The sequence below is a fragment of the Cupressus sempervirens genome, chromosome 2, assembly GCF_028749045.1.
Source record: "Cupressus sempervirens isolate cs-2001-9-10 chromosome 2, ASM2874904v1, whole genome shotgun sequence".
In the NCBI taxonomy this organism is placed as follows: Eukaryota; Viridiplantae; Streptophyta; class Pinopsida; order Cupressales; family Cupressaceae; genus Cupressus; species Cupressus sempervirens.
The window spans coordinates 764658341-764671442 of record NC_143119.1 but is presented as its reverse complement, the minus strand read 5'-3'; the positions used below and the strand labels follow the sequence as shown (position 1 = coordinate 764671442).

The 13102-nt window shown below is 35.1% G+C and overlaps 1 protein-coding gene across 2 annotated transcripts in view; it reads right to left on the bottom strand.

Annotated features, from left to right (window-relative positions):
- Window positions 1–13102, bottom strand: part of LOC149575692 (uncharacterized) — a 228605-nt gene that overhangs the window by 124227 nt on the left and 91276 nt on the right. For both annotated transcript variants that reach the window (XM_089815445.1, XM_089815446.1), the window contains exons 14-15: window positions 9102–9281; window positions 774–831 (exon numbers count right to left, since the gene is read on the bottom strand). In XM_089815445.1, coding sequence (XP_089671571.1) covers window positions 774–831; window positions 9102–9281 — 238 coding nt within the window. The remainder of the gene's footprint in view (window positions 1–773; window positions 832–9101; window positions 9282–13102) is intronic.

Here is a 13102-nt window from a genome sequence, read left to right as displayed (position 1 = left end):
TTTTGATGAAGCAAGACCCCATGTATAATGGTTTTAGTGTTGGTTAGGCATTGTGAAATATGCCACTGTCATCTCCTCTTTTCCAATATTTTTGATTAATTTTGTATATTTCTTTTATTTTTTTGTATAAATATAAATATGCACACACACACCCAAAGGCACCAACACCACCCAAAAATATTTTCATATAGCTGTATACTAGGTTCTCGTACCTGCATCGGCACCTAATAGATAATGATGTTTTACACTACAATTGTACAAACTAAAATCTATAGAAATTGTGTTCCAACTTTTGCTTCATGATTTTGTTTTGTATTTCTGTTTTGAAAAGACATTATATGATGTCCAATGTAGATCGCTTATTGTCATAGGATCAAGGTCTTGGGGCCTCACAACCAAGCAAGTTGAGGTGTACAAGGAGCTCAAGAAGTTGGGATGACGCAATTGCAAAACTAAATCAAGCATGCAGATACATCGTGAAAGGATGATTGGTATGAATTCCAGTGATCCAACCTTTTCTAAACAGTATTGCACTCTATATAAATTTTATATACACACTACATATAAACTTCCTCTAAAAGTTTGACATTTGAACATTATTTGTTTATTATCAGCAGCAATTGTCATTTAGTTAGGTTGAGAAATAACTAAGGTCTTGAGTAAATTGAAGCTTCAACTTGCACTAAATGATGAAATAGCTAAGACGCAACTTGGAAAAGCTATTCAGTTTGAGAAAATCCAAATCATAAACTGATATATTCCTATCAACATACCAAAATATAACATGCAGCTGTCCTATACCATCGTCTTTGAAAGCAATCCTCGAACAAACTGGAGAGAAACAGCAAATGAAAACATGTGACAAGATGTCAAGATGAGTATAATTGAATATGACCAAAATTCTAACATTAAGACTATTTTTCTATGTATATTTATTATAAGAGAAAAATAGACAAAGTATAACATTGGCCTTATAACACTAATAAACAAACTATTATCAACCATGGCAGAAAAACAAAAGAAAAATCGGCAACAAAAGCACAGATTTTTTGACAAAATGGAGAGAATCAAAATTTTAAAAATATGTAATAAGTTGCCAAAAAAAAAAGAGAAACTACTTTATTTTTAAATTTATGGGCATTTCCAAAGCACAAAGATATAGAGAGCAAAGAGCAAATAGAATAGAGAGTTTAATCCATTAATTGTAGAAAATAGAATTTTGTTGTTTATATTCATATCACTCATTACATTGCATTGCACGAAGCATGATTCATAGTGTGTAGTTAATAGCTACATGATTATAGATGACAAAAGTCAACTGATAAAGTAAGTGCAAAGTTCAAAAATATCAAATGCCCCCAATGGCTCTTGCAATTACAAATAGAGCTGTGCTAAAAGGTCACATGTCTTGACAATAGAGCTACTAGCTCAAACTCTCCAAGACCTCAATTTCCTTAGGCTCAAGAAAGTAATTAAAAAAGATAGTTTTCAATTGCTAAGAAGACATCATAAGTTACAAAGTGGGAATCAACCGGTTCATACTTGTGCTTTAATAGTACTTGCAATATCCAGAATAATGTGAAAGGGAACTATATTTTTTTTGCTCGATCTGAAAGAGGGAACTATATTGCGAATGTGAAAAAGAAATTATACGACAAAGTGTGATGTCCCCAATTTTAAACTACATGCATTTTACATAAACAAGATTGTGACAAGTGATAGCAGAACTTGTCCATTGTACATAAGTTATGATATATTTAGAAATAAGTGAACTATAGTAAGGTTCCTGATTGCATGATGATACATGCACTTAGTCCATCATTAGGACATCAATAGTACATGCAACCAATATTGTATGATACCATCTAAGAGTGATTAATGATTTGATCCCTCTTCAATAGTGCCACTGCCATGCTGACTTCATGAATGACCGGTGACATGATGGTCGGCTAGGCCCACCTATCATCATTTAACCAGGATTTATGATTGTATTTAGAAGTCATAAACTGCAATCATATTCCATCGTTTTTACATGATTCATATCACCAACACTTTTCCATATTTCACCATCATTGCATACTCATGATATTACCAAGAAAACATTCAAGTCCTTTTAATAAGACGGTTCCCTTAGAGGAAACAGAGATAACCAGTGATACAACTGATTGGTATTGATTCCAATACTTCAGTTTCAGCATTTACCATATTGCATCATGATGCACAGTCATATATATCTCATGCATATCATAGACATATTTAATACTCCAATTCAAATTTTATATTTCATCCTTAGCTGACCCACTATAGAGATTATTAAATCAGATTGAATTGATGGCTTGAGTATCTTGATTGACTAAGTTAAGTCAATATACAAACTTACAAATAACAAACACATTGGCTATGAGTTAACAAACGATAACAGAAGAGGCGCATGATTAGAGGATGAGAAGTCTCTCATCCTCGCGTATTTTCCTTTACCAATGATGAAACTTATCATTGGAAGGCATCATCAAAGACTTTAAATTTATATTCTTATCACAGAACACGAGATATACTTCGGCACCCTAACGGGAGAAACCTATCAGCAATTAATGCTTTTATGTAAAAATCTTTCTTAAAAAATTTGTAGGCTCAACCTGCTTGGCAAAGTCAAGCCCGGGGATATACCCAAACACGCAACAAGAAAATAACAACACACAAATAAAGTTGCAGCACTTAATTAAGATGCTTACAGTCCATCTTAGAAATGGCTCTGATCAGTTAAGATCTGAAACGGGTTAGATGGCAGGTGCTAAAAGAGGAATGGAAAAACAGGACGTGCTTATTTTGTGACATGGAGGTTGTTGAGACTGAGCATTATTTTTTTATAAAGTACTTGGCCTGTAATGACATCAGATCTGGGTATGCGAAGATTTTAGAGAACAGCAATTTGAACTACTTTTTTGACAAAAAGCAGTTGGACAAAACTGCAAACTTGATTATCAAAATCTACTGACAAAAAGCAGTTGGACAATATCACACAACACCTGATCCACATACTGCCTAATCTGAAAATTAACAAGACACAGCTCCCTCACCTCCAAAGTATGTTCATCTTGCAACCAACTGTTCCTGTAAGTACAAGGATGTCTCACTCTCTTCAAATCAAGTTTCTAAACCATCTCTTCAACAACTAGGTTATCAGTACCACCGCTATTAGCAATCTCATTCCAACAATTACCTCTAGACTACCAATGAGTCCCAAACAAATTTGTCCTTTGAAAAGGTTTCATCCCTTCTAACCAAACAATACTCGCCAAATAAGAAACTATCTCCCACCTCAAGCTCATTCACCGAATCCTCATTCTCATCTACCATAGCAACTCTTCTATCACCAACCTTACAGTCAAGATGGGAACATTCAAAAGATCTATGCCCTTCTTCACCACAATTATAACAAGTATCTTTAAATGAAACTCTAACTAATCTTCTTCCCGATTCAACAGGTTTTGGTTCATCTTCAGCAACCAGTTTGTCCTTCTCCGAGTGTTCTTGCTTCTCTTTCCCTCGAGAATTACTTTGATGTCTTCTCTTCAATTTATCTTCTGCCTTTAGAGTATACTAACAAGCATCCTCAACCAAATCAATCTTCAACATCCCAGTCTCATCTTGAATATTGAATCTCAAAACATTAATATACCTAGCCACCTTTTCCTTAGAAAGTTCTCTATGTCCAAGTCGAATAGTTAACTTGTAAAACTCCTTAGTATAATCCTTCACAAACGTATCCTTCTGCTTCAAATTTTGCAATCTCTTAAACAATTCAAGTTCGTAATCAAGAGGAATGAACTTAGCCTTCAAATTTGTCACCATCAATCTCTACCGAATGATTTTCATTTCACCTTCCTCTTCTCTATCTCTGCAATCCTTTCCACCATAAAGCAACATGTCATTTCAACTTACTTTGTGCCAACCTCACTCTGAACAAATCGCCAATATCCTCTAACACAAAATAGTCTTCCAACTCATCAATCCAATCAATTAGGTCCTCGAGACTCAAAGAACCTGAGAAATTGGAAACATCCATCGTATGCTTTAGTTTCAACTAAGCTCCATATCTATCCAACCGACCAGTTCTATCTTCAAAAAATCTCTCCATCTGATCAGTCCTTGCTTCACAACTAGTTCCAGCAATCTCAAAGTCTTCAGCAACTTCCTCATGACCATCTTTTGTACCCATGTTCCTCAATACACCGACTATAGCTCTCACAATCTCAACAACTGTATCATTCTTCATTAGTTCCACCCCATATCTGAAGTCGGATCTAACCTTCTCTAAAATATATGTAATCGCCCTACAGTCCAATCTTCTTGAAAGCATCCTCCAATAAATTCAAAAACCCTTTGCAACAAATCCTACCCGAGCACCTTGTGACAAAACCGAGTTTCTTGCAAGGCAGATCGTAACCTACCACCTCGTGCTAACAAGAGAAATGGGTTTCACAAGTCCAGGAACACGAATCCACAAAAAGAATCACATAGAATCTCTGCAACCACCAACCAAATCAAACCTTCGCTCTAATACCACCTGACGCAATGCAAAGTTGTGTGAAGAGCACATGATTATACTGAGAGGGGGTGTGAATTAGTATAATAACAACTTTGCCAATTTATAACTTCTTATCTAAACAATTTCTCTAATATGTTTTAATATTGAAATCAACAATTATGCACATGAACACAATAACACAAAATTTATATGGGAATCCAATGTGCGAAAAAACCAAAGCAAATAAATGCTTTCTTATATGAACTGATCTTTGACAATGTTTTGTAGGTTATAACCTACTAAAGGCTCCAACCCCTATATGCTTATGAGCACCTACCGGAAGCTCCTACTCCCACTTCTGATGAGACTTATATTCAACCTTAGATTTGTTGTAATTACAACCGATGATGGATATTTAAATTGCACAAATTTTTCTTCTTCAATCTGATATTTATTTCTGTATGAATTCAACTTCAGCATACATACACCCTTCTTTCTTATCTCCCTTGTTTCAGATTATATATATATATATATATATATATATATATATTTTTTTTTTTTTTTTTTTTAAACACTTCTTCCTCTCTTCTTATTTTTCATTCTACACACTTTTATATATAGATATATAAATCAGTTTTCATTATTTTTCTTATCATTCTTCCTTGAACTCCATGAGTTTTCATTATTTTGTTTGTCTTCGTCAAGTTTCTTCCTCCATACAAAGATAGGTCCTTTATGTTTGTTTTTGTTATAGCTTCTCTTGTATCCTTCAAGTGATTTCGTGTACCCATATCTGCAATATCGCGCTAAATGCCCATACTGAATTCTGCTTCTCAATCCATGAAAGTTTTCATCACATTTTCTGCATTCTCTTGCTCTATGACCAAAATAATTGCATAAGTAACAATATCCATAAAAGCTAGGCTTATATCCTTCTTTTCCATAATCCTTTTTATGTTCAACTCGTCTGAATTTTGTGGATGAATCTTCTATACAACTGCCTTCCTTAACAAATCCTTTGAATGTACAATCATAATGCTTTGAACTTCTCTCATATCCTACTCCTGTCTTGCTGGAAGGTGGCCTTTGGCTGTCAATGATATTAGTTAGGATTTCAGAACTATTTTTGAACTTGAGACAGGTATTCAATTTGGCAGTGGTTTTCTCTAAATCACATTTCAAAATAGTGGCTTCCTCCTCTAAGTGTAGTCTGCTTCTTTAGCATTCAAGTTCCTCGTCATCTCATCCCGTTCTCGTTAGCTTCTTCAAGTTGTGACTTCTGTTTTGCACTCTTCTTCTTAAGTTTTTCATTCTCCTTGTAGGCATAATGAAGTTATTCCATGATGTTAACATCATCTTCCTCGTCATAGACATCTTCTTCATTTTAATCATATGTAATAGATTCTTCTTTTTGATCATTCACAAGGTCATGTTGGTTTGTCACATCATCATTTTCTGTCGCCACGCATATTACAAGTTCTACTTGATCACATATATTTGCCTCCATATTATAACATATATTTGTTTCCATACCATTACATGTGTTTGATTCAATAATGTCAATACAACCATCACTCCATATATAGTCAGCTCTTTTTTAAGAGAATGCATTATCTATCACTTCATCTCTAGTGGTCAGTACATTAATATTCTTCTTAATATTTCCTTTCCTCTTATTTCCTTTCCTTTTTCCCATGTGTGCTTACTAGATCTACCTTCAAGTTGTTAGGCTTTATAGAAGGAACCGAATCTAATAACAATTGAAGAGCACACAATTATACTGAGGGTGAATCAATATAATTACTACTTTGCCAATTTATAAGTTCTTATCTGAGCAATTGCTTTAATAACTTTTGATACTGAAATCAACAATTATGCACATGAACACAATAACACAAGATTCACTTGTTTTTCGGTTTTTTATATCTTTGCATTGGTGTATATTATGTTTTTCCTTTCCAACGCTGCTGAGGTATCTTCATATTTGTTATGTATTGCTATCACTCTTTTATTCATTCACAACCTTTGTTCCAATATATATCATATATCGTTGTCTTTAATTTGTACTGTGTTGACCACTGAATTACCAATGCCTTTGATTTTATCTTTGACTTTAACTACTGCTTTTAAATATTAGATAAAAATAAAGATTTCTGCATTACACTGTTACTTCAACATGCTATTTATCTCCAGCCTGCTTGACAGTCCTTAAGCACAGATTATGCTTTCAACATAATGACAACTATAGCCAACATATTCAATTACTCAATAGCTGTAGATAATTGTGACTGAGCTTTGTTTTGTTTATTAATATAATCATTTGTTGCACTCATTAACTCCTTTAATGATTGTCAATGTGGGTTCTTCTATCTTTGACATCAATGACTATTTTGAACGATATCCCAAAAGCCTTTGCCATCAATGACAAAACCTCCAACAGCAAGGCCTTCAAGCGCTTGAAGACTATCACCTGGCTCTTCCCCAAGTTCACAACTAATTGTCTCAAATCACAAAAGGAGGCTAACTCCTCAAGAAGTTGTTGGGGCCCCCTAGTGAAGAGGCCAAGAAAACCACGTGGTCAACAAATAGTAAAATGGAGATGAAAAACTTGGTGTAAATAGCAGCCATTTCCAAGGAGAGAGAAATCCCAAAGGAACACCTCAAGCTCATCGATTAGATAGAGAAAAGAGTGGGGGAGAGAGGGCTTCCCTACCTCACCTTAATGGTGCTCTGAATAGGTACTAAAAAAATCCTATGGAATCTTGAACCTTCCAGCCACACTCATATAACTTCATGATGGTTGTCAAGAGAGCCTCATATATCCCAATGTCCCTCAAGCACTGGAAGCGATTGGCCCGAGGTACAAAAACAAAGGCTTTGCGAAAGTCTACGAACAACAATAGCCTTTCACCAAGCAGTGTCAAGCCTCCTTAATGATAGTCCGTAGAGTCAAAATATAGTCCCTGGTCTAAAAATTTGTACAAAAACTCGCTTGCCCCCTGGCTAGCATTGCTGACAGTCAAGGTCCTTGGATAAGATTGTATTCAACATGGTGGTGTAAAGTTTCGCAAATGTATGCCCAACGATGATGTTCTTGTAGTTGTCAGGGTCTGAAACTAACTTGGTCTTATAGATCGGATAAATTGTATGTCCTCATCAAGAGTCGAGAAAGCTAGTGCAAACCACTATGCTAAAGAGCATTGTTGTTTTGAAACTAGCTTGACGAGCTCCACTTAGAACCCTTCCTCATTTTTTGTCTTGAAACTGTTCATGCACCTATCTGCCTCTTGATCTTGGAGAATGTGAGCAGGTGGCAACAGCAATGGGGGGTGAGGTGGAGAGAGACTTGACCAGAGATCTCAGAGAGTGGCGGTGTGACAGATCAAGCAATTGTCATCCAAGGAGGAGGAGGTGGGTGTGGCAAGGGAATAGAGTTCACCAAAAGAGCTTTAGAGACTGCTAGAGAGAGGCACACAGGAATCTACACTGCAACGTGAAGAACATTACTTCTTGTGGCAAAGGAGGAGACGATAGGTGAGCCTCAATTGGACAGACAGGGAGGAGGGGCGATGGCAAGGGTGGAGAAAGCCGAGTAAACTGAGCAGTGAAAGGACTTGCGGTCCTCGTCAAACCACTAATTTATGGGACAAGTACTCCTACGCTTGGGGCTATGGGAGAGGAAGTGCGGTGGGGAATGGAGAGGAGGATGGACTCCTACATCGTGGTTGCCAACGACTTGAACACCAAACATTTGTCAATGAAATGCAATAAAAAATAAAAATCCAAGAAAAAACTAGTAAATGGTCCAAAACTCTAAAAGAATAAGAAACTATGTAACTATGTACACCAACTTTTTAAACAGAACATCATTCAAAAACTATGAAAAAATAACATGAAACTTGTATACGAACTTTTAAAAATATGTGCATAATACACAATGGTTTAAAATAAATGTAACATAATGTGCACAACAACTATGATTAATATAATATGTTTTTTGTCAGGAAATAGAAGAAAATACATAAGTCAGAAGAGAATAATATAAAATGGAAAGAAATCCAAAATCTGATGTGTGTTAATAGGAAGAATGATTTGTATGAGATATATCTATTACCTTTCATTCCCAACTTCAAGACTGAGTGCAACTTGTTAACTGCTTTTAATCATTCAAGGCAAGAAAAAGTATTCAACTAGATTTGGATGCATTTTAAACGACATTGCAAACAGAGAAGGCTCAACAATTGGAAACTAATTGAATCTTAGGTACAACTGATTCTGCAAAGCAAAACTATGGACTTAGATAGAGTTGAAACCACTTCTTTCTTGATGTACTTTAAGAAATTTATGATGTACATAACTGCACATCTCGAAAGTTCCCAGTTATGGTGGGCAGTTCTATATACTCAAATATGAGAAACCAATTTAGCAAATAAAAATGATCTTTAAAAATATATTTGTAAATGCCAACTTCTTGCAACTTCCATGCATAAAAACACAAAATCCATTGCCTATAATAGAACGTTTATAACCCAATATCGTTAATTTATATTTTACACAGAGAAGATCATCATACTCTGTAGATCTTCCTGCTGCAGCAAAGAGATCAGCCCAATGTCGTCCATCAGTTTTCCTCGCAACACTAACAACCACATCCAAGTATTCTGGGAAATGCCGGATCAGTGCACATGTTTGTTCCAATAGTGATGAAGCACTACTCTTGACAGATATTGAATTGTTCTTAGTTGAACTCTGACTGCATACAAAAGTCATTGATCAAATTTTGGGTGAGATTCCTCCTTCAACAAAGAAATATTCATCAAATATCATATATATTAATTAAAAACACAAAATTATTCATAAATGGCATGGTATTCAACCCTTATCATGGTAAGAGAATTCTTTTACAGACATGGACTCGAGCAAAACAAACTTGTTTTAGGGGAGAATGGTTATGTGTTGCCTGTAAATTATACATACACAAGGCACATAGAAAAGAGAACCAAATTCTATTAATCATTAACATGAAAAAATGAAAATGGCCAGTAAAGGGTTACTTTAGAGGGGAAGCAGTTACCTATTTAAAAAAGAATCAAGATTTACAGCTATTACACATGTAAGTTACTATGTTTTGAGATGAATTAGGTGAATCCAGAAATCCTAAGAACTAGGAAATCAGATATCATCCTAAAGGCTATTAAACAACTACTACTCATGACTATTCGTATTAACAATGGGTTTTTCAGAATCGTCAACATCACAGTCACCACTGCAAGATCTGATAATGTACCAATGGACCAGTCTGGATTTGGATGAGCCAATAAAGTTATGGTTCACAAGAGTAGCACTACCTTTTCTTGGTATTATTTCATTAACAGTTATTGCTAATAAACATCTTAAACAAGATTTAAAGTTGGAGCGAGAGAATTTAATGCACATTAGTTCCAATCAATTGAATATAAAACTTGTGAATTATTAATGATTGTTAATTGGGAGGTGGTTCTCTCAGTTGGAACATCACTCATAAAACAGCTAGCAGCTATGCTTTGGCATATAGTGCACAGATGTCAGCCAAGGTTAAAAGAGAGGTTTAGCTGCAAAATATGCATAGCAACCCACACCTATAGAATATGAAAATCTTGTGAAGCAGATTAACTATCATCAACAACACTCCAAATTTAAAAAAAACTTGAACAGAGTCTACATATTCTTGATACATAACTAAACAAAGAAAGAAATTATATTGAAGTGCATAAATGACAAAAATAGGTCAAGGCGATTCAAACATACAACTTGAGACAAAAGCAAGGGCGAGGCTATTAGGCCTTGTTCTGACCTTTTCACACCATCACCGCATTGCAAAGTGGGACACCCTCTTTTTGTTTGGTAGTATTGCAGGTTGTGACATTAGAGTCTCCGTTTGAGCTCCAAGGTGTCAATTTTACATCAAAGTGGTTAAGCCTCCAAGTCTTCAAGGTTGAAAGCATGTGTTGAGGATCGCAGATCAGATGTGGTTTGATAGAGAGGGCTGCTACTTATAATAGTATTGCAGTGTTTTTCCAATATGTTCCAAGAGCAGCCCAATGAGAATAATATATATAATTCAATGGGGCAGGTCTCTTCATGAGGTGTGCCCTATCATAAGTGTGTTGTTTCATCACATATCATATTATATATATATAGCAGTGTATATTTAAATCTCTTATTAAATATATATGACACACAAACACACCTATATAGGTGAGCTCATAAATTAGGAGGAATTATATATTCTTGGATATTATTGTTAGGATGATATTGTGAGTCATCCTTTTGCCTCCCACTACTCCTACGATATCACATGTGGTTAATTCCAATTTGGACACCACCCTTCTAGATTGTAGGTGGATGGTAGGTGGTTGATTCCCTAAGGACTCCACTTCCTCCAAATTGAGACACTTGTCTCAATCTTGTCCAAGTATCCTCCCAGTTCTTGCCTATATAAACAAGCTAACTCTTATGTATTACATATTAGGAAATATTGATGCTATTATGTTTTTGAGCATTTACATCAGAGATTGTTCTTGTATTGTTACTCTAACAATTTTATTTCCTCTCGATTAATCTGTCTTTCATTATGTTCTGATTTTTATTTGTTTTATACAAATTCTAACATGGTAACAAGAGCAATTTTGAAAGAATAGATCATATTTTTGTAGAGGTCTTCGAAAATCCTGTATGCTCTTCTCTTGCGTTTATATACGAATAGGAGAATCAAAAAGGATTTACGAAGACCCGGTGATCTCTCTTTTGTATATATGTATTTTTTTCTTAATCTGTTGATCGTAGCACTCTGATGGATTCATAGAGTCATTTTGACAATTCCATTGCATCCAAAAGGTTCGGAAAAGTCAAAATCGACTTTGTTTCATCCTAATCGGAGTTGATTTGCATCCGTTACAAACACATGCTTGTAGTTCAAATCTGATGGAGGGCACGCAAAACGAAGCATTTTCAGGCCAAACGAACCCTACCATTGCGTCCAGAAGGCTCGGCAAATGAATTTTCATATTTTATTCAGCCTATTTTGGAGTTTAGAGCTCTTTGGGTGAATTTGTAACTTTTGGCACACAAGCCAAGGTAGCAGCAAGTGTATTTTTTAAAATAAAAAATAAATATACCTGTGGTCAACAGCAACAGCCATCCACATTAATTAAAAAGTGGTTGGCCAACATGGATGTTTGACCACAACGAAGGCCACCAACCACTCATCTTTGTTTACACTTGGAGTGCTCTTCAATATAAAGAGCTTTACTCCCATGAATATGGGATAAAACTTTTTACCAAAATCTGTCCGTTCAATACCATAAATTAGATGTCCTCATGACCGTCGCAATAAGTTTTCTTTGCCATGACACTCATTTGACCGTCAAGTTTAAACTAGTAGTTTTTTAGTTTAACCCTCTTGAATTGCATTTTTATTTTAGTAGTCTAAGTTTGAATGGCCATAACTTGGTTATTCGGACTCCAAATTGGATCCAATATTATTTGATTTTGGATGGAATTTTCCAAATAATTCAGTGGTGGTATTGGTTTAGAGTTTTGGATGCAGATGATAATCCTAAATTGCAGGTTTTTATGACTGTACCTGTATAATCCTACATTTTGCAACTTCCGAAGCATTGTACACGCTCATACAGACAGATTTTCGAGTGTTTTTTTTTTTGAAGTGCATGATTTTTCGACAAGAATCCAAACATTCTATAAAAGTAGTCTTATTACGAAAATTGTATTTTCAGCTTTTGGCCAAAATTGGAACTTGTAATAGTTTGGATTCATAGAAATCCTTTATCCTGATTGTATAAGTCTTCATTTGCTTAAGATTTGAAGTTTTAATTGCAAAATCAAGTCCACTTCGATCCATAGTTTGCAAAAGTAGTAGTTGTACATGCACTGAATTATAAAGTCTCAAAATCATTGCATCTTATCTAGTAAAAAGGGGGGTAGTCTCGTGTGTAGGTGTGTAGTCTCTTGTACTCTCTTTACTCTCTTGTGTTAACCTTGCTTCGCTTTCATTCTACACAACAATCTTTATTGTCATGATTTCGAGAAGAATCCAAACATTCTATAAAAAGATAGTCTTATTTGGACAAAAATTGTACTTCAGCTTTTGGCCAAACTTGGAACTTGTAATAGTTTAGATTCATAGAAATCCTTTGTCCCGATTGTATAAGTCTTCATTTGCTTAAGATTTGAAGTTTTAATTGCAAAATCAAGTCCACTTTGATCCATAGTTTGCAAAAGTAGCAATTGTATATGCACTGAATTATAAAGTGTCAAAATCATTGCATCTTGGGAGGGTGATTTTTGATCTAGTAAAAAAGGGGTATTCTCATGTGTACTCTCTTGTACTCTCTTGACTCTCGTGTTAACCTTTGCTTCTCTTTCATTCTGCATAACAATCTTTATTTCCACACTAAAATAGATCAATCAACAATATCATTACTCACACCCTATAACTGAGTGGAAGTCTAAAATGACAATCTATATTAAGATGTTGGGGTTATATAGAGTAACAATGAGTTTTAAAATTGAAGC